This window comes from Pholis gunnellus (assembly GCF_910591455.1).
Source record: "Pholis gunnellus genome assembly, chromosome: 20".
Taxonomy (NCBI): domain Eukaryota; kingdom Metazoa; phylum Chordata; class Actinopteri; order Perciformes; family Pholidae; genus Pholis; species Pholis gunnellus.
This window is the reverse complement of record NC_136547.1, coordinates 19985491-20006954: the sequence shown is the minus strand read 5'-3', so window position 1 is coordinate 20006954 and position 21464 is coordinate 19985491. Positions and strand designations below refer to the sequence as shown.

General features: G+C 42.7%; 1 protein-coding gene across 1 annotated transcript in view; it reads left to right on the top strand.

Annotated features, from left to right (window-relative positions):
• The window catches only part of LOC306712076 (sodium channel protein type 2 subunit alpha-like), a gene marked incomplete at both ends in the record, with an annotated part of 96621 nt that overhangs the window by 22052 nt on the left and 53105 nt on the right, over positions 1-21464 (top strand). The window contains 3 exons of the mRNA XM_079181176.1: positions 1593-1656; positions 8314-8449; positions 16448-16508. Coding sequence (XP_079037302.1) covers positions 1593-1656; positions 8314-8449; positions 16448-16508 — 261 coding nt within the window. The remainder of the gene's footprint in view (positions 1-1592; positions 1657-8313; positions 8450-16447; positions 16509-21464) is intronic.

Genomic DNA, 21464 nt, shown 5'->3' with positions numbered 1-21464 from the left:
GAAGAAGAAGAAGAAATGTTAAAATGCTTTGTGGCTCTTTGACAAGCTGAGGTTTGACTGAAAAGTGTTACGCGATCATAGAGCCGATCGTTTGATTCCTGGGTTCAACTCAGTCACGTCGTCTTTATCCAAACTCTCACTGTTGGACGTTGAGTGTCAAACATCTGCATCTACAGAGCTGCTAAAGTCCTTCAACCACAACGCGACTCGAGAAGCTCTTGTTTTCTTCCCGCCGACGTGCATTAAAAGCTTCTGAAGCTCGTGTCGGATGCTTTAGTGTACTTGGGGCGGAGAAGTACTTGAAGAGGGTTTTAATGTACTTGGAGACGGTCTGTGGTCAGATTTAAAGTGTTGAATAAATGCTCAGCAAACGGTTGTTCCCGTTAATGGTTTAGTGTTTATGGCTTTCAGCGGACAGACCAAAACACACATCGCTGAGGTTTGTGAGTCTATTGATCCTGCGGTAACAGACAGACAGACGGAGCTGAACACTAAAAGCACAGGAATGTTAGCGGTTTTGGTGTAACTTTGACAGTAGAATATAAAATAATTATGTCTTCCTCTGTCATCAAATGCTATACAGTTGTTTAAACTTGAACTACCTTGGACCAAATACAAGAAGACACCAAAAGTTGCATTATTTGGGGATTGGGAGCTTTTCGATTGCCTCTCAACGGCTCTCAACATGGCGACGGCTGAGCCGATGGCTAGGGGCTAATGTTGCAAACAGAGCTAATGTTGCAAACAGAGCTAATGTTGAAAACAGAGCTAATGTTGCAAACAGCGCTAATGTTGCAAACAGAGCTAATGTTGCAAACAGTGCTAATGTTGCAAACAGCGCTAATGTTGCAAACAGCGCTAACTTTACTCCTTCATATCTTTATAGCTTTTTGATGCTATATTAATGTGCTGAATATCTTATATTGCACGTTTTACATTTAAGTGCATATTTGTACAAAAACAAGTGCCTAAACAGAAAAATATTATTATTAATATTAATTTAAACCAATTAAAGACTGTTAACTGGTCCGTCAGACGCCCATCATTCAGTCGGTCTGAGGTTTGGGTTTCCACTGCCCAAAAAACATTCAACTTTCACTAAATTTGTATTTTGTGTCAATAAAGTGAAAAAAAAAGAAATCCCAGACTTAATTTACGACGATTCTGTCCTTTATCTGACTTTCCAGTGTCAAACAAGTTCAGTGTGTGTGTGTGTCTTGTGACTTTTTCTTCAGGGACACTATTAAGTTTCTACTGAACACATCTTAATGGTTTAGTCCCAGTGTTTGTGTTCCCTGCTGTCCTTTTACATTTAGACTTTCATCTTTCTGTCAGGTCCTGCACACATACACGGTTGTTTTTAGTCAGCTTGGAACCTGTGCTAAGTTATGTTATATGATAAAAGTATAAATTCAAATTAGAAATTGCTTTAAAACTAACAGGAGGGTCGAGGAGAGCTACCACACACAGTCCTGAGGTCCAATTAGGCAGAAGAAGTGGAACCACCTGTGTGGGTGGAACGAGCAGGAAGATCCTCCTGAACTGAGCTCGGACTTCAAACTGGAATCTAAAGTTTGTTCTTGTTTTTCTAGACAACTTCTACAAGGTGGAGGGAGCCAAGGATGCCTTAATCTGTGGGAGCAGCGGCGACGCAGGGTGAGTGGACTTCTTCTGTCTTTATCACTGGAAAAATAAAAAAAAACATGATTCAGAAGCTGGGAAAGTGAGGAGGTGGAGGAATGGATGTTGGAGCTGGACACGCCTCCCAGCTGAGGGTGGAGCTTGTGAGGGTGACGCTCGAGAGGGTGGAGCTTGTGAGGGTGGAGCTTGAGAGGGTGGAGCTTGTGAGGGTGGAGCTTGAGAGGGTGGAGCTTGTGAGGGTGGAGCTTGTGAGGGTGGAGCTTGTGAGGGCGGAGCTTGTTGTTTGTTGTTTTTTGAGCGATAGATGCTGAAATGTGTTGCAGCTGTTGACCTGTTTTGTTGTCAGGAAGTCAAACTCAGAGGACAATCAGAGTTGATTGTGAATAGGACGACGTGATTGTGGTCTTTTCAATTAATGGCACTTTGGGCTTTGACTCATTATTGTTGTTTTTCGATGATTTAACGGGTAAACAAATGATTAAGTTCTGTAATGACGATCAGCAACAGACTTCACAGTTGTTTAGCCTCTTTTTGTAGTTGCTTTGTGTCCCTTTGTCTTCATTTTAAGAGTCTTTTTTATTGTCTCTTTGAGTGACATTCTGTCGTTGAAGGCGACGGGGACCCGTTGAATCCATGACTCCTGTCCAGAGCTGTGAGACACGAAGCTCTTGTCTTCTTCCACATAAGTTCTTGCATATGAAAAAATAAAATGTGGATAAAAGAGATGTATGTCTCCTGGGGGATGATGTTGTATTCCTGGCGTATAGCAAGATAAAACTAAAATTTGATTAAAACAAATGTGTGAAATGAAAACCCAGAAACGTTCAGGTTTTTGTGGCTAAAAGTGAAAAACGGTTCTTGGCGGTTGGTTTAGTTGTGCTGGCAGCCTTCAGACTTATTAGTGTTCATAACATCCTGGTGCTTTGCCTGTCGGGTCTCATCGGGGTCGTTCTGCAGACCAAAGCAGCCAGAAACTAAACCGTCAACCCATCAGGTGAAAACCCTCCACCAGCCCAGAGCTTCGGTCTGACATGCACCTGATAGATATCTCTCTCTGCAGCCGCAGGTTTAGATTATCTGAGACATGCAAGTGTGAAAAGCTCTCGTTTTTATCGTGCAACGTTCCTACGAGTCTAAAAAGTTGAGTTTTTCTTCGGAGCAGTTATGAAATGTAAACAGAACACAGATGGAAACAGATTGAGCTTCATTTGGTTTCATCTGTCAGAGATAAAACCAAATAAACAGCAGAGCGAGTCTCCAGGCCTGTAAATATTGTTTTCCTCTGGAGGCTGAAATAAACGTATTGTTCTGGCTCAGAGTCACCGGAGGAGAAAAAGTGTTGAAAGAGGAGGAAGATGATTTCAGGTGTGTCTACTAAATGAGCCATAAAGCCACGACTGCAGGATTTAATGCATTTATTACTGTGTGTACTGCTGTGTACTGCTGTGTTGCGTGTACTGTGTGTACTGCTGTGTTGCGTGTACTGTGTGTACTGTGTGTACTGCTGTGTTGTGTGTACTGTGTGTACTGTGTGTTCTGCTGTGTTGCGTGTACTGTGTGTACTGTGTTCTGCCGTGTTGGGTGACATGTCAGAACGGACTAGTATCTGTGCAGACGGCCTACGCTTGGAGCAGCAGGCTGACAGACACTGAATGACACAACCATGACAACAAACCCCGTGTGTGTGAATAAAAGAGACCGTCGTCCAACTCAAAGCAGCGCTTGCCTTTTGGCTAAAAAAACAAGCTCAAGAGTTAGCCTGAAGCTAGCTGACCAGGCATGTCACGTGAAACCTATCGACGTGGTGCAAACACGTAGCTTGGCAGGCTATCGGGGAACTAACTGTGACACGTAGCTACAGGGAGAGTCAGAAGAAGAAGGAGGAGGAGGAGGAGGAGGTTCAGAGGAGGTGAAGCAGAAAGGAGGATGAGGAAGATAGATGAGGGAGTAGATGGACAGAGGAGCATTAGAGGAGACAGGAGGGAAGAGAGGGAAGAGCAGAAGGAGAGGAAGATGGAGCGAGGGCAATACTGTAGGAGAGATAATGTGAGGAGAAAAGAACAGGAAAAAAGAGAGATGAGGTGAGAGGAGACAGATGGAGCAGCCAAAAACAGGAGAGGGGAATCTCCATGTGGAGAAGGAGAGCACTGATTGGACGGGAGGAGAAGGAGAGCACTGATTGGACGGGAGGAGGAGACAAAAGAAAAGGAAGTGGGAAGTTCAGAGAGACAAAAATAAGGAAGTAAAATGAACCAAATGAATGAGCGATGAGATAAAAGTAATAAGTGAGGTAAATACGATGACAGATGGTCAGAAGAAATATCAGAAGCATTTCGGTGTGAAAGAAAGACGTCACAAAGGTTGTACACGTTTTTATTTAGAACCCTGAAGAACAATCCTGGTTCACGATCGGTTTCTGGAGACGTGCGTTCGACAATCAGTGGATAAAAACGGGTTCTTGAAGGAACCCTCGGAGGCGTTTCTTCTCTCTTCTGCGCTGCATGTTCTGCATTTTTGGGGCGTTTGGCGGAAGTCAAAGAAAAGGTTGAACTTTGGTTAAAACGCTCGCCATCGTGACTTTTTACCCAGACGTCCAATCACAATGGAGGAGGGGCGGGACAACTGGCCTATTGTGTTTGATTGACATTTTCACTTCTGCGAATATAATGTATCGTACAGCAACCGGACGCAACTAAAAGACTTTTAGCTGAAATAAAACGTTGCGCCTCCAAAGCGCTCTCAACTCTCTTTCATGGACTCTCTTCAAAACCGGGTTCTCCAATAATAAATGGTTCTGGTGCTCAAAGTACAGTTGAGGCTGACGTGAATGTCTGTAAATTTGGTCATGAACCAATAAAATGTTGACCCGATGATGGCGCTAGATCAAAAAGCAGAGGTTAAAGTTAAATAATTTAAAGGGGAACATGGTCTAAACAAAAATGTAATGACGAGCCATCTAATAGAGAAATCTTAGATTTTGGACCGAGAGCGATGTTTCCGTCCCTGAAGTGATGCTGCCGACATGGAGATGAAGGACAACAGTCTCCGATGAGGAAGAGGCAACCAGTTGTCTTTACACGGTCAACGTTTCTCGACAAAATATACTGAATATGCTGCATATTTCTATAAAACACCTTTATCCTTCGAACCCTTCACATAAAACGTTTTGGTGACCGATGTGGATCAACTTGTCCTCTCGTTCAGCAGAGTCAGAAGTGTTGAGAACGACGGAGTTAGCAGCCGAGAGAGAGAGAGAGAGAGAGAGAGAGAGAGAGAGAGAGAGAGAGAGAGAGAGAGAGAGAGAGAGAGAGGAGAGAGAGAGAGAGAGAGGAGAGAGAGAGAGGAGAGAGAGGAGAGAGAGAGAGAGAGAGAGATGAGAGAGAGAGATGACAGTGATGTTGATCACAGTGTTGTTTTGCTTCCTGTGCTGAAGCTGCTCGGCTCACGCATGACTCCGATCCTCCGGCCTGAAGGCGAAGGTCACTGAGCTAACCCGCTATGACACACACACACTGGCTCACTGCGACTCAAACTACCAGCTGCACAATCACTGGCACTTTATTAGCCAAGGATTTGTTTTTTGGAAGAACATTTGCTTTAAGAAGAGCGTCGTCTCTTGCGGACCCTTTTCTTTTAAAACTGGTCTTTGACGTGGATGTTACAACCAGGAAGAGACTCACAATGACCTCAAAGAAACATAGAACGACTACATAGACACACCAGTAGTCTACAAAGAGACAAAAAGTACGACAAAGTGACGCAAAGCAGCTGCAAAGAGATGTTTAACAACTACAGACAAACAAAGAGACTGACCACAAAGAGACACACAGCAACTAGAAAGAGACACAAATGGACTACAACGAGACCAAAACAACCACAAAGAGACTCAAAAACACTGACCTCAAAGAGACAAATGGACTACAAATAGACCTGAACTACTACAAAGATTCCACAGAGACACACAAAGACGGACCACAAAGAGACACAAAGTAACTACAAAGAGACAAAACGACCACAGAGGGATGCGTAGTGACTGCAGAGAGAGACTAAACCACGATGTGTGTCTCATGTAGGAGAGGTGGTGGGACCTTTTGGACCTTTTGGACCTTTTGGACCTTTTTGGACCTTTTTAAGTGACATCACAGGGTCTCCGCTGTGCAGTCAAAGCTGCGGATATCGGATATTATTCAGTCTGACATTGTGCTCCTTACTGAAGCTAAAAGACGCTTTCACTCGTCGTGGTATTAGTGCTTCTACTTCTTCCAACACTGGACACTACAAACCCAAAAAGCTGAGTACTGCAGTTATTTGTGTGTTCCTGGTCGAGTTTCCTGCGTCCGCTGGAAGTCGATTTTACCGAATCAAAGGCAGAAGATGAAGAGGCTGAGAGCAGCTCCGTGACAGGCGGACCCGTGTGTTATCACTTAATGGTGGCCCAGCGCTCACTGCAGGTATTCCTGCACTTTGTTTTTGCTGCGTCACGTCTTCGGCGTGTCGGCAGCATCTGTCTGCATTTGGCCAGTCTGAGGCTCGGGGGGGGGGGGGGGCTACGGAGCAAACAAACATCTGAGATAAGAAACAAAGACGGACGGTTAAGTGAGGAAACGGATGCTAAAGGACGATGAGTGCATCGTTCATCAGCTCCTGTTAAGTGCTTGAACCCACAGAGGACCGTTGATCATGTTGTCGTCTCGAGGCCCAAACACAACTTGTCCTAATTCATAGTCCGCATTTATCTAACGACGAATCGACCGTTTAGTTTTTTAATTTGTGGTTAATTTATTAAAATAACCCTCGCTTGAAAATGAACTCCGACTTTTGCCCTAACTAGGCTAGCTGTAGCTAGCGAGCCGGTTCCTGAGCTAACCGGCCACCAGTTTGATCTTTGCAGTCATTGTGTTGCCGTAGCATCTTAAACACAACATACTGAATAATTTAAATGAGTTTGTCTGAAGGTAAAGTTGATCTAAATGTTAACCTGAGGTGGACGTTATACTCCACGACATCTTTACATCGATAATAGTTTATATCGTATAGAAATGATCTGAATGTCCAATGTAGCACCTTTTTAAGATGAATGTTTTGGGTCGTTACAGACTTTTGGTTCCTTAAAAATAAATTTGATACATAAAACAGCAAAAAACCCAGCACATTAGTGGATCCTAATATAAATGTTATAGTCCAGCTGAGCTGATGCTGGTGTTCCAGTCTCAAACTCTTTCAACCTTTGACCTCACAAACTCAAACTCAGGTCTGAGTTTTCATTGATCGTGTTGTTGAGACCCCCTCGTAGCCTCAACAGCTACATTTCGGGTGGTCTCCAAAATCACAAGACAATTATTTTTCGCTAAAACATTTTTGGTTTTTGAATGATTCAAACGAGTGCGAGAGTTAAAACATTAAATCACACAAAGACCACCAGAAACCGCAACAGTCCTCCTGTCTGGTTGTGGAGCTAAACAGACCCCCTTTGGACAGATTTGATCCAGTGGCGTTGGTGAGAACCTGCATTTAAAATAGGACTTTGTGTCTCCTCCTTCAGGGGGGGACGGATAGACGGACCCCCCGGTTTATCCTCACGCATCGCCTCAAAACCCAGTCTGTGGTTTCCACATCTATCTTCTTATTTGTGTTTTCCTCCGGCTCTCAGTCAGAATGATTCTGTTTCACTTCAGATCTGAAATGAAATAGAAGCTGAACGACAGAAAGACAAACCCGCTGAGTGGAAACTCACCGATTGAACGTGTTTCGGTGGTTCTTCAGTGAGACGAGCCTTTAATGAGTCTCAAAGTGAGTTTGCTGGGAAATGCAATAAGTGTTTTTATCTGTGAATAGAGTCCGTCATGTGACCCCCCCCCCCCCCCCCCCCCCCCCCCCCCCCCCCCCCCCCCCCACCCCCCGGTGTTCTGCCGACATGCCTGCGACACGCGGACCACACGGCGAGCATCGCAGCAACGGCACGGAATGACAGTCGGCCTCGTTAAGGATGCTAATTAGCCGTCGTTAGGGGAGCTGGTCGGCATGCGGGGCATGTGACCCCCCCATGAGGTCCCCGGTGGAAGTGAGGACCAGAAGTCCCTCTCGGTCCGTTCGCTCCCTTTTTTTAACGAGCTTTTAAAAAGTATCGAATCCTGGTCCCAGTTTGTAGCATTTCATCGTCATTGTTACATTTGTTCCAGTCACAGAATTATTTAAGCCAAATATATTTCCTGAAAAATAAACACAGCACTCAAAAAAAACAACATAAAATACATAAAAGCAGCAGAAATGCTTTTGAAGACGAGTCCAACAAATCCTCAAAGACATTTCTGTTAAAAACGTTCCCGCCAGTGTTCAGATTTTAACTGGTTTCTCGTCCTCGAGCCAAAAAGAAAGAAGAGTCGCCTTTTGGTTAAAAATCGCTGCACATGTTTTCAAAGACATTTTTAAATCTTCAGGGGTTCGGGGGATGCATTCACACAGCTGGCCCACGGTTTTTTTGTTTAACTTTACTTTCGACTAAATGAGCAGCTTATTTCTGTGACTGTTATGTAATCACCAGCGTCCTCTATCTGGATTATTGATCCTGGATCTCTTCGGTCTGGGAGCAGCCGGCCCGGACGTCCTTCAGCTCCTCCTTCTCAGACCAGATGGGATTGTTTTAATACCGGTGTGTTCTGGGTCGCGTCCCAGGTGGTCGCGACCGGAAGAAAACCTCCACGGGGGAGGAGCCGGGGGAGTCCGGGTTCAGGTGGAGCTGGCTGCCTTTTTGAAGGAGCTGCAATCTGCTCCGAGCTCCTCGGCTCGTTCCTCAGCGGAGGGAACGGATGTTGGCTTCTTGTTTGTGTGAGCTCGTAGTTTTTTGGTCTCTTCCCAAACGCTCGTGACTGTGAAGGTTCTTCTCCAGGTCCAGTTACTAGAAAGACAAACTTCACTTAATGCAGAAACATCCTTTTACATGCACTCATACATTTTGGATCAATAGATTTTTTGGTCTATTTGAGAGAAAACATTTATTTTACTACTTTGTCTGTTTGTGTCTGTAGATTTCTCCTAAATTCAACAGAAGTCACCATTACATAATGCCTCATTTGCATATTTAAACATTACAATTACATACAAAAAATAATCATGACAGAGTCAGTAATCAACTGGCTCAACATTTCATCGTCATTGATCGTTACGTTTCAGATGTCAGAGTTTCCACAAACGCAACACGAACAACAACAACAACAACAACACGTCGAACCACTTTCAAAAAGTGTTGACGTCGATGCTAGCTTAGCATGTTGCTAACACAAGTTCGTAGCGTTTTCTGTCCAACATTGATCTATTGAGTAATTAGCAGGTAACGACTCGACACCTTTTTACTCGGCCCGCCGTGATGGCACTGAAAGAATAACAGGACCGCGTTCAGATGAGGCGGAGGAGCGGCGGCTTTAATCTGCGTTGACCCGGCTTCCTCTCGGCTGTCATCGCAGCAGTTAGAGAGAAATATGGCGACTCTGCCGAGAGGGTTCGACTTTCCTGGAAATACACACTGTGTCACATGGCTGATATTCATCATTCCATTAGCCGAGCATTCACTGCTGGTGGTAGCCATGTCGATGCACTGCCCACTGCCTGTGTGTGTGTGTGTGTGTGTGTGTGTGCACACGTCCCATTAAATTAGTTTAGCATTCATGTTGGATGCTTCCAATGAATTTCCAGCTCTGTTTGCTCAGTTTCCTCTGCTGCTAGAAGCCACAATGTCGATGCACAACTGTGTGTGTGTGTGTGTGTGTGTGTGTGTGAACTTTAAATGTGTGCACGTGCACATGACACCCACACACACACACACTCACACACTCCCCCCCTTCCTGTTATATATGGTTAAAACATTATGTTAAAAGCTGCACTGATCAATAACTCAACCCCCACTTTGAAAACATTTTTAAAAGTGGGGGTTGATTTTGTCTGAGTGCACGTGTGTGTGTGTGTGTGTGCGTGTGTGTGTGTGTGTGTGTGTGTGTGTGTGTGTGTGTGTGTGTGTCAGTGAGAGTGTGTGTGTCAGTGAGAGTGTGTGTGTCCGTGTGCTTAGTTTGAGTTATGAGCTCTCCTGGAGGCTTTGAATGTGACATCTGTCCAATGTTCAGCCAAAGACACAAAGGAGGTTTCCACCACCTAAACTCCAGACCACAGGGAGATAAGTGTGTGTGTGTGTGTGTGTGTGTGTGTGTGTGTGTGTGTGTGTGTGTGTTGGTAACAGACAGCTCTAAAGCACTTGTGATCCTTTTGTTTCAGCCTTGATGCTGAAACACCAAAGGAAAGAAACTAATTATTTCCTCTTCTCCCTCTTTATTTCTGCCCAGTAGAAAACTGTTCAGGCTTTAAAAGACACAAAAAAACGCAAACACACTCCGATGTGAATGTGTTGCATCACCGATTGTGAATTTGTGACAGTTGCAACACTTTTTGACGCTGGCAGAGGATCCTATCCTGTCTGAGATCAGCTGTTTGAAAACTTAAAGCTACTGTAAGATATATTGAGTTTCCTTTGAGTTAAATGCTCCCTCTGGTAAACGGTGTCTATGTCTGGGGCTTTTATTGTGAAAAGGCAACAGAAGGAGTAGATGTCGTCTTTGTCGAGGTTGAAAGGACTAATAAAGTTTACGGAGCCTCCGTGTTGTTAAACACTATAGTGTACGTTTTAAATATAAACTCGGTGTGAAAGCTCAGGAAAAAAACCACTTATTTCACAATATTTTCCAAAAACACTTTTTTGACGCATAATATTCAGGTTCTGAGTGAAAGTATTCATGACAAAAACAACAGTTTGAAAATATATATATTATTATATTATATATATAAATATATATATTAACGTCACGTGAAAGCGACGCGTTCACAGCTTCGCACTACTGCGACTACTACTAGTACTTTACTGTACGAGTACTTCTACTTAAAGACTTTTCTGTGTTACGTCTCTGAGCTTCTTGAAGAACACCTCGTCGTGATTATTTGTCGACGGACAGTCGGAGAAATAAACAGGATGGAATTAAACACTGTTGTAGGAGCAGAGGAAGGATGAAATGAACTTTATTGATCCCTGAGGGAGGAATTAGGTCGCAGCAGCAGGAACACAGAGGTGTGGGCTGCAGAACAACGACCAGAATTTAAGTACAAAACTCTCGGACGGACTTGAAGAAAAGACACTCTTTTCTTCTCCTGAGAAATGACCCAAAAAAGGACGAGTGACACCTGAGCTGAACACAAATAAACTTGACTGCATTTGAACCGACCGGCCGGAGGAAAAACAACATCGGAGTCGACACCCTGACCTTCTCTTCCTGCCGACGTCCAACTCCCTCAGACAGGATAATGTCCACCATCTTGATCATGACCCCCCCCCAGTATGTCATCTGAGCTGACGGGCCGAACCCTCCCACCACACACACACACACACACACACACACACACACACACACACACACACACACACACACACACACACACACACACACACACTCATGGGTAACCAGAGGACAGATCAGAGAAGACAGGAAGAGGGATCAGCTCAGTTAACTGAGGAAGAAGAAATCTGATTTTTTAACCATTAGTTGATTTAATTCAGACAAACAACAATGTTAATGTTGATGTTTTTATCATGTAATTGCGTACTTCAGTAACTTCTGTACTTATTTTAACTAAAACAATGATATTTTCTTAAACTTTACTTAACGATCTTTTCCTAAACCTTACGAAGTATTTCACGATCTTTTCCTAAACCTTACGAAGTATTTCACGATCTTTTCCTGAACCTAACTAAGTATTTCACAATCTTTTCCTGAACATAACTAAGTATTTCACGATCTTTTCCTAAACCTTACGAAGTATTTCACGATCTTTTCCTAAACATAACTAAGTATTTCACGATCTTTTCCTAAACCTTACGAAGTATTTCACGATCTTTTCCTAAACATAACTAAGTATTTCACGATCTTTTCCCAAACCTTACCAAGTATTTCACGATCTTTTCCTAAACCTTACCAAGTATTTCACGATCTTTTCCTAAACCCAAGTATTTCACGATCTTTTCCTAAACCCAAGTATTTCACGATCTTTTCCTGAACCTAACTAAGTATTTCACGATCTTTTCCCAAACCTTACGAAGTATTTCACGATCTTTTCCTAAACATAACAAAGTAAAAGAAACCTTTGACATGTAACCTGAGTCAGAATATTTTACCTAAAACGATGAATATTAAGCCGGGTCCTGGATCGGATCTTGGCTCCTACGAACCAAGACCAGTGAAGACTTCTGTTTCAAATCCTGAGAGCAAGAACATAATTAAGGTCTGGAGGCTGAATCAGAATGGTTAAAATGGAAACACAACCAGCTGATTAAGTTGAAAACAGCTGGAATTTGGTCATCCTCATTTAACTTTAGTTTCCTTTTTAAAACTAAATGAATCGGCTACTTTTTAACTGAGAAAACAGCGATTTTATTCACAAGCACTAAGTGAGCAAAACAGCCAACCTTCCAAATGTCCCTCGTGGGCTTCCATGCCAACCAGAGCCCCTCGCTGTGAGTGTGTGTTCAGGTGTAAGTAAACAGTCCGGCTGCAGTAAATTATGGAGTCTGCATGAAAGATTAAACGCGACAGAGTCCACCCCGGAGACCTCACAGGAAGTGGTCTCAGAGAAATGAATATTTATTGACAAGTGGTCGACGCTGTTGACACGTGGGAGCAGACGGTCGCTGATCAATATTGTTCACGCTTGGCAGAGAGATTCGACTGCCGAGGAGAGACTCCAGACCAGAGACTGCTTTAAAGAAGTGGACATAGTCATCGTGTCGCAACCGTCGGTTTGTGGAATGCAGTTTTGAAGCATCGAGTTTCCATCTAAATGTTTGTTTTTGCCCATCACCATTTTGTTTTTAATGCCCTCTTTTTTGCTTGTCACCATCTTGGATATTGGCTGCCGCCATCTTGGTTTTTATTTTGTTATCTTGTGTTTTTTGTCCGTCACCATTTTTTTTTTTTGCAACCAGAAGTGCCAGGAGAGGGCGGAGCTAAGTACAACCGAACGCCGAATAAGACATTTTGAGACGACCAAAATGTTAGTTAACTTTCATGAAGGGAAAACACACTAAAGGGCTAAAGTTTTAACACAAAAACACGAAAAACTTCCAGAACAGAGTAGAGACCTGTCAATCACTGTGTAGCCCCGCCCCTAAAGCATCCCCTGCTTTATGGTCTGTGTGACTCTAAATGGACCATCATTTACTAAATGAACATCATGCTGTATTGAAGAAGACTTGAAACTAGAGATTGAGACCATAAACTCATGTTTACAATGTTTACTGAGGTAATAAATCAAGAGAGAAGTAGAGTCATTTTCTCATAGACTTCTATACAACCAGAGGAGTCGCCCCCTGGTGGACACTAGAGAGAATGCAGCTTTAACACATGAAGCTTTGGCTTCACTCTTCAGACCCGGATGTTGCTGATATCTATGACACATTGTTTTTTAGAGGTATATTAAGGATCACTGAGGTTAAAGTAAAGTGCAACTTTTTTGTAACAAAAAGGAGCTACTAGTATGTTTGACAAATACACTTCCATTACGTCGCTTCATAATTCATCACATGGTGTCTTTGGAGCGAAAGAGAACTGCTTTAACAAGAGTAAACGTTGTTTCTTTGGTGAGTGCCACTTAAATTCAGCTTTTTGTGTTCGGTAATGTGAATACGTGGAAAGCAACTCTAACAAGTGCAAAAAAGAGAAAGAAACGAGGAAAGACCAACAGAAAAGAAATCTGAGATGGAAGGACAAAGAGAAGAAGAGCAGAGAGAAAGTGAGTTCACATTATCTCTGAAGTTTTCTCTGGAGTAAGAATATTGATCGGCAGTCGGACAGACGGACGGATCCGGAGATGATCTCAAACCCACGGCGGTCTCCTCCGTCCCGCCGAGACGCCGTCCCCGACGCCCCCTCAGGCTCTATTTCTGTAGCGTCACATTATCCTCCCGCTATAAATCATTTGGACGCAGCTCGGTTGAGACGAACATGACTTCGCACTCTGCGCTGTTCTTGAGGAACGTAAACAGGTCTCCGACGAGGCTTCCTCGCATACCGACACACATAGCTAAGTAATGAGCCACTCGAGAACTCCTTTCACAGGGATTTCACAACAGCCGAGAGCAGTTGTTCTCTTTTAAAATTCATGTAGAGCAGCGAGGCTCTCCGCTGAAACCAGTGCTGAGGGAGTAAACAGAACCACAGGATGTTCTACCCAGGGCCTGATATTCAGGATATTGTAGGCCTTTTGACAATTATCACAAACAATCAAAATAAATAATTGATCATTCATATCATAACTTTGAAAACATAGAATTAGAATGCTATCCTCAAAGCCACAAGACTCCATTGACAAAAAAAACAGTAATTCCACCTCAGTGATTATTGTAAAATGCAATGTCTTTGTTAGTCTTTCCAGTGTTCCAACAATCACCAACTCTGGTTGCTTCAGACGCTTGTCATTAATAGTTTTAATGATGTATTATAAGCTGCTTAGAGCTAGTGTTAGGAAGTTCAACATCTCCTTCAAACAACTGGATTTATCTCCGTTATTTAGCCCAGCAGGACTGCGCTGCTAACAGCTAACAGCTAGCAGCTAACAGCTAATAGCTAACGTTAATAGCTTTCTTCCTTCCAATTCATGCCGATAACGATGCCATCATTTTTTGCAGCAGAAACAAAATGGCATTGTACCATTGAAGACGCCCTTCCTGTGGAGAAAATGTGATAAAGTGCACTTTAGCGTCAACAAACAGCATTCAGACAATTTAATATTAGAAATGTAGTGCAATGCTAAAGCTATACTCGTGAAATTCTTTGCATTTAAACTTTGAGACAGCAAACTCTACATTGGAAACAACACAACTAAGAGTGTTAGAAAGCAGATTGGAGCCTGGAAAGCCTCTTAGCTGCTGATGTATGAGTTAGAAAAGGTTTTGTTGAGGATAAAGAGATCTAAGGCAGTCCAGAAAAGGTTAAGTAGCCTTTATTCCCTTTGGCTTTTCATTTTAAAAAGTTAAATTGTGCCTGACACATCCCCCCCTGGACTAAAGAATCTCTCCTCAGCAACATTTAGACTTGGCCTTTTCCTTAATGACATGTAGACCAGTGCTGAACACTGAACGCAGTATAATACCAAACACTGACTTCCATGAAACACAATGAACGCCGTCAGAGACTCAACCGAAACAAAGAGCTGTTAAATCTGGACAAATGCCCCTTCTTCGTTTACTTGAACTTTTCCGATGAAATGTTCCTGCACAACGTTTACAGCACATGAACGGCAGAGGATCGTCCTTCACTTCACTGTGGACGGGCTTATATTTTGGGAAAACCTAACCCTGTAGGCCCGAGATGTGAAATGCTGCCTTCTTATCTTAAATCTTAAAATATTCCTACATGACATGAAATATATAAGCAACCACACAAAAGCATACATAAGTGTATTTTAATGTTCGTACAGTTGGTAGTTTGTGGTAAAATAACAAACTTTATGGATGTTTAGTTGGAGCTGTGTGACGATTTCGTGTCTACTCGCATCATCTGTGTCTTTGCGTTGACTTTGGACGTAATCTTGTACCGCAAAACACCTGCATTCTCTCTAGTGTCCACCAGGGGGCGACTCCTCTGGTTGTATAGAAGTCTATGAGAAAATGACTCTACTTCTCTCTTGATTTATTACCTCAGTAAACATTGTAAACATGAGTTTATGGTCTCAATCTCTAGTTTCAAGTCTTCTTCAATACAGCATGATGTTCATTTAGTAAATGATGGTCCATTTAGAGTCAAACAGACCATAAAGCAGGGGATGCTTTAGGGGCGGGGCTACACAGTGATTGACAGGTCTCTACCAGAGACGTATACGGCGTCTCTACGTCACTCCTCCTCAGTCCAGATGTGGTCACTTCCTGTTCACTGGTTGCAAAAAAACAAGATGGCGACGACCAGACTGCTGAACTCGAGGCTTTAAAACAACAAACACAGTGTGTGTGACGTCTCGACGACTTCGTCCACTTCTTAAATACAGTCTCTGCTTTAAATCCATGACAGTGGAACGTCACGATGCTCTTCAGTGGTCTGAGTTCGTATCATGTCGACTCTGAACAGGAATGTTGATGAATGTTTTTCTATCAGGATCAGGCTGGTGTGAACATTCATCAGTGTGTGTGTGTGTGTGTGTGTGTGTGTGTGTGTGTGTGTGTGTCCTTATAAGTGCTTGGCAATCAGGATGGTTTAGATCGTTTAGATGGTTCTAATGATAACACGTCGGAGACGACTCTGTTATTAATGTGACCAAATGTGGTGATCAAAGTGCCACACACACACACACACACACACACACACACACTGCGGCTCGGCTGTGATCAAAGCGTTGGTTCGTGGCCAAGCCCGCTCTGTGCCGCGACGCTAACGGCTAAGCGCTAGTTTAGCTGCTATTTCTGGAGCTGCCGTGTCACTGGTGAGACATTAAAACAGAATCAAAGCCAGAGGGATTTTCTCCTCTCGACTCGTGGAATCACTGAGAGCGCCGCGCTGACCTTAAGTTAATGTAGTCGACTTCAAAACTTCACCCAAAAAAATCCCCCCAACCCCCCCGCCCCCGAGCTCTGAGGAGCGACCCCCGACCTCTGACGGACGTTCCTCCGGCTGCTCGTACTGTTGATGAGCTGAATGTTAAAGGTCTCTCCTCTCTCGCGCTCCGGTGCGTCTTCTATGAACTCAACCTAAAGCCAAAAATTCACATCGTGTGACTGTTCCAACAGTGTCCCGTGTCTCTAATCCAGATTAGGATCATTCACACCATCACACCAGATGACCCGCGGGGTTCACTTCATCACCTTTGGCACGTTAACACCTTTAATTCATTCCAGTTAAACCTGCTTGTTCAATAGATTGATTATGATAGATTAGATTGGATTATGATACTCTAGATTATACAAGATTACACCAAAACACTGGACTCACACAGAGAAAGCTAGTTTAGGTGAGATTAGATTAGATCTCGCTAAATTACAATATATACTGAATTTGACAAGTTTAAAATGAGTTAGTTTGGATCAGACAAGGCTCTACAAAATGACGTTATCTTATTTTACATTAGATTAGGATTGTGTATAAAATCAGACTATACAGGGATTAGATCAGATTAGGGTATAAACATTTAGATTATTTTAAATTAGATTAAAATAGAATCTAGAATATGAAACTAGATTCGGAGTGTTTAAGATTAGACAACATCAGAGCACAGGAGACGAGCTCGGGTTAGACTAGACGGGATGCTTTTAGATTGTAATAGATTACATATCGTCTCGTCGTCGGTGGATTAAAGCTGACGGAGGTCAGAGGTCAGAGGTCACAGTGTGATGTCTGGTCACGTGGTTCACGTCTCAGTAACATCCAGACTGCTGAGGAACAGAGACGCTTTAAAGTTCACTCCAGACTTGATAAGGTGTTCACACACACACACACACACACACACACACTGTTCTCCCAACAGAGATGGCGCAAAACAATCTCCCCCGGCAACCAGCACTGGGATACGGTTGCTATAGCAATGCTAAGTACTCTCTTCCCCCCGGACTCGAGTTTACCTGAGTGTTATAATTAGAGGTGTGTGTGTGTGTGTGTGTGTGTGTGTGTGTGTGTGTGTGTGTGTGTGTGTGTGTGTGTGTGTGTGTGTGTGTGTGTGTGTGTGTGTGTGTGCAGGAGGTCATCAGGAACAGAACTGAATGGCAGAGCAACATGAAGTGAACACACACACACACACACAAATCCCCAGAATAGCTGCATCATGTTTGTCTCTCTCTCTCTCTCTCTCTCTCTCTCTCTCTCTCTCTCTCTCTCTCTCTCTCTCTCTCTCTCTCTCTCTGTCTCTCTCAGTATTTCATCTGTTCTATCGTCTCAATCATCGTCTTAATTTGAGCTTCTGGGACATAAATTAACACAAATACTTTATTTTATTTTGAACCATTTTGTTTATTTCCCGTCTCAGTCTTTGTGTTCTTCTCATCTGATGATGATGACGTCATCCTAACTAGCTGCTGTTATCTGAACCGTGTTCATAGTTTAAATGAGTTTCATGTAGAGATAAACAGACTGAACATATAGAAATGTTGTAGTACTTCAGTCTAATCTTCGTGTTAATTGATCGTTAACGTCTCTGTTTTAATCGTATTTTTAAATCTCTGTTAAAGTATTTTTCCATCGTGACTCTTCTCTGTCAATTAAAAACTAAATGTGTGTTTGTGTCGCCGTTCTGTCCCAACGATCCGTCAGGTGGTTTTCACTGAGTGTGTGTGTGTGTGTGTGTGTGTGTGTGTGTGTGATGAAGGTGTGTAAGTGCTGGACTGAGGGGGCCCCTCTTTGGTGAGAGTGGGGGGGTCTGAAGTGGCGTCCCTCCATTAACATAGACAGAGGTGTGTGTGAGAGATAACTGCTGGCTGTCTCACAGTCTGACACACACACACACACACACACACACACACACACACACACACACACACACACACACACACACACACACACACACACACACAAACACACACACACGCGCACACACACCTGCTACACTCAGCCTCCGAAACCCTCTCACACACACTCTTTATGTCCTCAAGCCCCTCAAACACACACACACACACACACACACTCAGTCGACCCATCATACACACTTCACATCCACTCACATGCCACCATGTTGACTCACTTGTCACGAGATGGATGTGTGTGTGTGTGTGTGTGTGTGTGTGTGTGGCCTTGCTCAGGGTTGGTGTCAGTCTAACTGGCATCAAGATGACTGGCTTTACGTGATGACTGGTTAGTCATCTATAGTGTGTGTGTGTGTGTGTGTGTGTGTGTGTGTGTGTGTGTGTGTGTAATGTTTGTAATATCAGCTTATTATCGTGATCATTTTTAATGCAGTCAACACTGATTGTTTTTACCGTAATGCTTGTAGCAGCAGCTCAGTTTGTTTTTTTGTTGTCACATTACGGAACTCTACCGTAAAGCTTAAATCAGCTGATCGTGTAACCGCGTTAATATTGATCGCTGGTACCAAAGTGTGTGGACGAGCAGCTGCTCGGCTTGTTATTATCACGTTACACCTTTTACCACAATGGCTGGAGAAGAAGCCACCTGGAACTTTTCTATTGATTTAATGCATTTTCTGTTAAACCCGTTTCTGTTACCGTAATGTTCAGATGAGCAGCACACTGTGATATTAGATCCACTGTTACTGTAACCGGACATCGGTTGCTCTTACTGTAATGCAGGTATTATTAGCTGCACGGCATTCTGTCAGTGACTAATGGCTCAGTAATTCTTAAGTTGCTGTTTGAAATATTTATAATGTAATTAAAATTGACTGTGGTTACCGTAATGTTTGGTGTAAGTGGTGCGTTGAGTCATAACGTTTTATTGCATTAGAATTGATAGCTTTTGTTTACCGTAATGTTTGGAAAAACGGTGCAGATACTTGGAAAGTTTTATTGCTTTAAAATTAATTGATTGTTGTTTTTGTTACCGTAGTGTTTGGATAAGCAGTGCAGGGATTTATGAAATGTTATTGCATTAGAATAAATGATTGTTTGTTACCGTAATGTTTGGGTAAGTGGTGCAGTGATTTTTGTTGTTTTTGTTATTACCGTAATTATTAGAAAATCAGTGCAGTGAGTCGGAACGTTTTGTCAAATTGAAATTGATTGTTGTTTGCACAAGAAGTTGCTCATCTTTTTGATTTTAGATTATTAGTTGTCTGGTTTTTAAACTGGGCTTTAACCACAGTATTCACTGTATTCAACCAGCTGCTTTATGGTAATAATACTTTGCATGTTGCTGTAAAATTACCATCCACTGAGTCATCTGGCAGCCTGATTGCTTTTGCAGTGACACAAACTGAGAACATGTTCTTGTTTCTCAGTGGTTGCTGGTTTCATAATGCACATTCTGTTAGTTATTTGAGGATTTAAAAGGCATGAAATTGACTTCTCCAGTTAAACGCTTCAAAGGTCAACTCCTGAGCTTTTTGACAGCACATTCATATTCAGTGCTGCTTTTTGTGTTGTATTGTATTAACACGGCTTTCGTTATTGGCTGCTAGGTGAGGTTGAACTTCAAGGACACGTTTGAGACAAAGCTGCTCTTTAAGCAAAACTAACATAGATTACAAATATACAACTAACTATACATGCACACAGTGACATGAAGGAGAATATATATTTAGGGTCAAATAAATGACACATTTTATGTTCAGCACTTGATGTGAAAAATAAAGTTTAATTAGCTGAAAGAAAGATTTTATTACAAAACTAATGAAATAACTAATATCTTACAAACCATATACGTTGTAATAAAACCACTATACTTATTGATAATGTACAAATATACAGTAATGTCCACTATTTAACATTTTAAAATAGAGTTTTCCATTCAGCTGTTGTGTAACCGTTATATAACGTAATGAATTACCAGCTCCACTTACTGTCGTGTAATAAAGTGATAATAAATAACAGGCTGCTTAAAAGCCTCCCGGCGGCGGCGGCGGCGGCCCAGCGGGGGTGGCGGGTCACCGCAGTGGGCTTGTGACCGCAGGGTTGTCGGTTTGAATCCCCAGACAGCGTCTGCACACAGCGGCAACCTGGTTTTTAAAAAGTGTTTTTTTCTGTGACTCAGCGTGAAACTCCTGTGTGACTCAGAGCTTTGTTCAGCCAGAGGTTCCTTCATGTTAATGTCATCCTCTTCATCCTCTTCATCACTCCTCCTCTCACTCCACAAAAGCAACTCTTTTGTTTCTTTGTCGTCGGAGAGTTAACTTCACTCTTTCTTTCAGACGAAAGTCTGTTTCACTCAAATTTAAATGTTAAATTGTAACAATTATATCCAGAAATTCTAATTAAATAGAATTTATTTTTGTAATTTCACTATCACAGATTTGCCTTAAGGAGCTTTTATATGTTACATATATATTACAATAAGAGTAAAAATACAAAGTGTATAAGAAGTGATACTAACGGTAACAACCAGGAAGTCGTTAAGACGAGATTATTATTACAGAAGTTAAAATTCAAAGATTACAGTCGTTCTCATGTACTTCACTGATAACCAAAGAGAAGCTGCTCTCCACTGAGAGTCTTCAAACGTTTTATTTTAACAAGAAATACAACCAAAACATTTTCACTAATCCTGTTTTTTTTTCGGTGTCGTCTTTGACACATTCTGAATTGAGGACTTTTACTTGTAACGGAGTATTTTCAGGTATTTCTACTTCTTCGATAAGCATTTCCTCCATATCGGATATTGTAAAATGATTTTGTTCTGAATTTAAAAAACCCAAATTCGAGTCACTATGAAAGCATCTGGCTTTAAGAGTAACCCGGTGCTCGTTATACGATCCTCTGCAGGTCAAAGGGTTGTTTTCAGGTCGCTGTGGCCTCTTGACCTTTCACCTCCCGGGCTGCCGGCCTGTAACTACGATGGTTGTTCGCCGTGAGTTTTAGTCGGCAGCAGCAGCAGCAGCAGTTCTCCCTCCACCGATCAGCGGATCGGATGTGACTGCGTAGGCGGCGATGAATGTGATGGGATGTGAATGTGGAATATCAATTATGACGGACGTTAGCCGTGTGGGCGGGTCGCTGTCGGTCCTAAACACAGATGAGGAAACAGAGCTGGGGGGGGGGGGTTGATATTTATGACTGAAATAATGTCTCAGCTTTCAAAATGTTCCAACACCCACTTTCTGCACAAACCTGTGGTGTTAGAATCCCAAATCACAGATTGGTTTATTAG